Below are 2,486 nucleotides of genomic sequence, written 5' to 3' on the forward strand. Positions count from 1 at the left end.
AAAAAAAAAAAAAAAAAAATTAGCCGGACATGGTGGTGTGTGCCTGTAATCCCAGCTATTCGGGAGGATGAACCCAGGAGGTGGAGCTTGCAGTGAGCCACTGTCATGCCACTGCACTCCAGCCTGGGCAACAGGGTAAGACTCTGTCTCAAATAAATAAATAAAGAAGACTCTGTCATAAATAAATAAATAAGACTGTCTCAAATAAGACTGTGTCATAAATAAGATTCTGTCTCAGATAAGCAAACTAGCTTCCTTTTCAAAAAAAAGGAATAAATTAGGTCATAATTCTAAAAGCCTATCCTACTTTAAAATTGTTTATTCAAGTTCAGATGAAAAGAGTGGACTAGTAAGCGACTGAAGTGCTTTGGAATCTCCCGTGCCTGCCTTAACTTTAGAAAGTTGAGCACTTTATGATACAGTTTTCAGAGTGGTTGAGAATTGAGTGTTGAGCAATGCAAGCGAAGCTGTGCAGTAGGTAATGGATTGATGGGGCTGGATTTAGCAAGTCTGATCAATTTAAAGGGAGTTTTTGAATGCGTTTTTTGTAGTTAAAATACTCATTGTTGCATTTTATTTTTAAATTGCAGGTAAACAAGTGAGAACCAAACTTTCACAGGCATTTAATCATTGGCTGAAAGTTCCAGAGGACAAGCTACAGGTATTAGGCAACTCTAATCTCATTACCCCCATGAAATTAATAGCTGTCACATAAAAATACTCCTAGTTCTTGATTGAATTTAGTGATCATGCAAGGTATTATTTTGTATTGAGTTTGCTAAATATTTATTAGTTGTGAAAATTAACACACCTGAGACTTTAATAATCTATTAATTAAACCGATAATGTAAGCTTTGAATAGTTCAAATAAGTGAAATTTTCAATTCTTTTTAGATTATTATTGAAGTGACAGAAATGTTGCATAATGCCAGTTTACTCATCGATGATATTGAAGACAACTCAAAACTCCGACGTGGCTTTCCAGTGGCCCACAGCATCTATGGAATCCCATCTGTCATCAATTCTGCCAATTATGTATATTTCCTCGGCTTGGAAAAAGTCTTAACCCTTGATCACCCAGATGCAGTGAAGCTTTTTACCCGCCAACTTTTGGAACTCCATCAGGGACAAGGCCTAGATATTTACTGGAGGGATAATTACACTTGTCCCACTGAAGAAGAATATAAAGCTATGGTGCTGCAGAAAACAGGTGGACTGTTTGGATTGGCCGTAGGTCTCATGCAGTTGTTCTCTGATTACAAAGAAGATTTAAAACCACTACTTAATACACTTGGGCTCTTTTTCCAAATTAGGGATGATTATGCTAATCTACACTCCAAAGAATATAGTGAAAACAAAAGTTTTTGTGAAGATCTAACAGAGGGAAAGTTTTCATTTCCTACTATTCATGCTATTTGGTCGAGGCCTGAAAGCACCCAGGTGCAGAATATCTTGCGCCAGAGAACAGAAAACATAGATATTAAAAAGTACTGTGTACATTATCTTGAGGATGTAGGCTCTTTTGAGTACACTCGTAATACTCTTAAAGAGCTTGAATCTAAAGCCTATAAACAGATTGATGCACGTGGTGGGAACCCTGAGCTAGTAGCCCTAATAAAGCACTTAAGTAAGATGTTCAGAGAAGAAAATGAATAATGTTAAGCCATTCTGGATTGGGCCTCATAGCTTATTTTAGTTAATCACTTTTTTGTCGTGTAGTCTATCACCTTTTAAAAATTTTGGTCCAAGCTGTTATTCCCCAAAAACTGAGTCAATAGGTGAGTAGGGGTGATGCAAGTGATTCTGTTTTAATTTAGAAAAACCTCTATACAGATAATCAAAAGTCAGAAGAATCAAGCCGCAGTTATGTAGGTCTCATTTGAACATCATAATTACAGTGGGAGGACACTGTCACCAACTCTGCCCTACTACCATCAATGTTGTGTTTATTCTGTCAATAAAAAAGACTCATTTCCAGGAATTTTTATCTATACACTTTCTAACTGTACTATCTGGGCAGCTCCAAGCCAGTTTCTTTTAGCTAGCTTGTCCAAAGACCTCAAATTTCTTTTTTTGCTAAACACTGCTGCTGAGAATATCTCACTGTCCTCCCTGGAAACCCCCTTACCGAAGTTTTCTGTGAAAAGGCTGATGATAAACAGCATTCCCGTCCTTTTTTTTTTTTTTTTTGGGATGGAGTTTCGCTCTTGTTACCCAGGCTGGAGTGCAATGGCACGATCTCGGCTCACCGCAACCTCCGCCTCCTGGGTTCAGGCAATTCTCCTGCCTCAGCCTCCTGAGTAGCTAGGATTACAGGCACGCGCCACCATGCCCAGCTAATTTTTTGTAGTTTTAGTAGAGACGGGGTTTCACCGTGTTGACCAGGATGGTCTCGATCTCTTGACCTCGTGATCCACCAGCCTCGGCCTCCCAAAGTGCTGGGATTACAGGCTTGAGCCACCGCGCCCGGCCTTCCCGTCCTTTTT

At 39.3% G+C, this 2,486-nt stretch overlaps 1 protein-coding gene across 3 annotated transcripts in view; it reads left to right on the plus strand.

Annotated features, from left to right (window-relative positions):
* Positions 1-1,981, plus strand: part of GGPS1 (geranylgeranyl diphosphate synthase 1) — a 13,400-nt gene extending 11,419 nt beyond the window's left edge. For all 3 annotated transcript variants that reach the window (XM_017526580.2, XM_037737797.1, XM_017526581.2), the window contains 2 exons: positions 591-661; positions 895-1,981. In XM_017526580.2, coding sequence (XP_017382069.1) covers positions 591-661; positions 895-1,656 — 833 coding nt within the window. In that variant the 3' untranslated portion in view covers positions 1,657-1,981. The remainder of the gene's footprint in view (positions 1-590; positions 662-894) is intronic.
* The last annotated feature ends 505 nt before the right edge of the window (positions 1,982-2,486 follow it).

This window comes from Cebus imitator, unplaced genomic scaffold (assembly GCF_001604975.1).
Source record: "Cebus imitator isolate Cc_AM_T3 unplaced genomic scaffold, Cebus_imitator-1.0 Scaffold42, whole genome shotgun sequence".
Lineage (NCBI taxonomy): Eukaryota > Metazoa > Chordata > Mammalia > Primates > Cebidae > Cebus > Cebus imitator.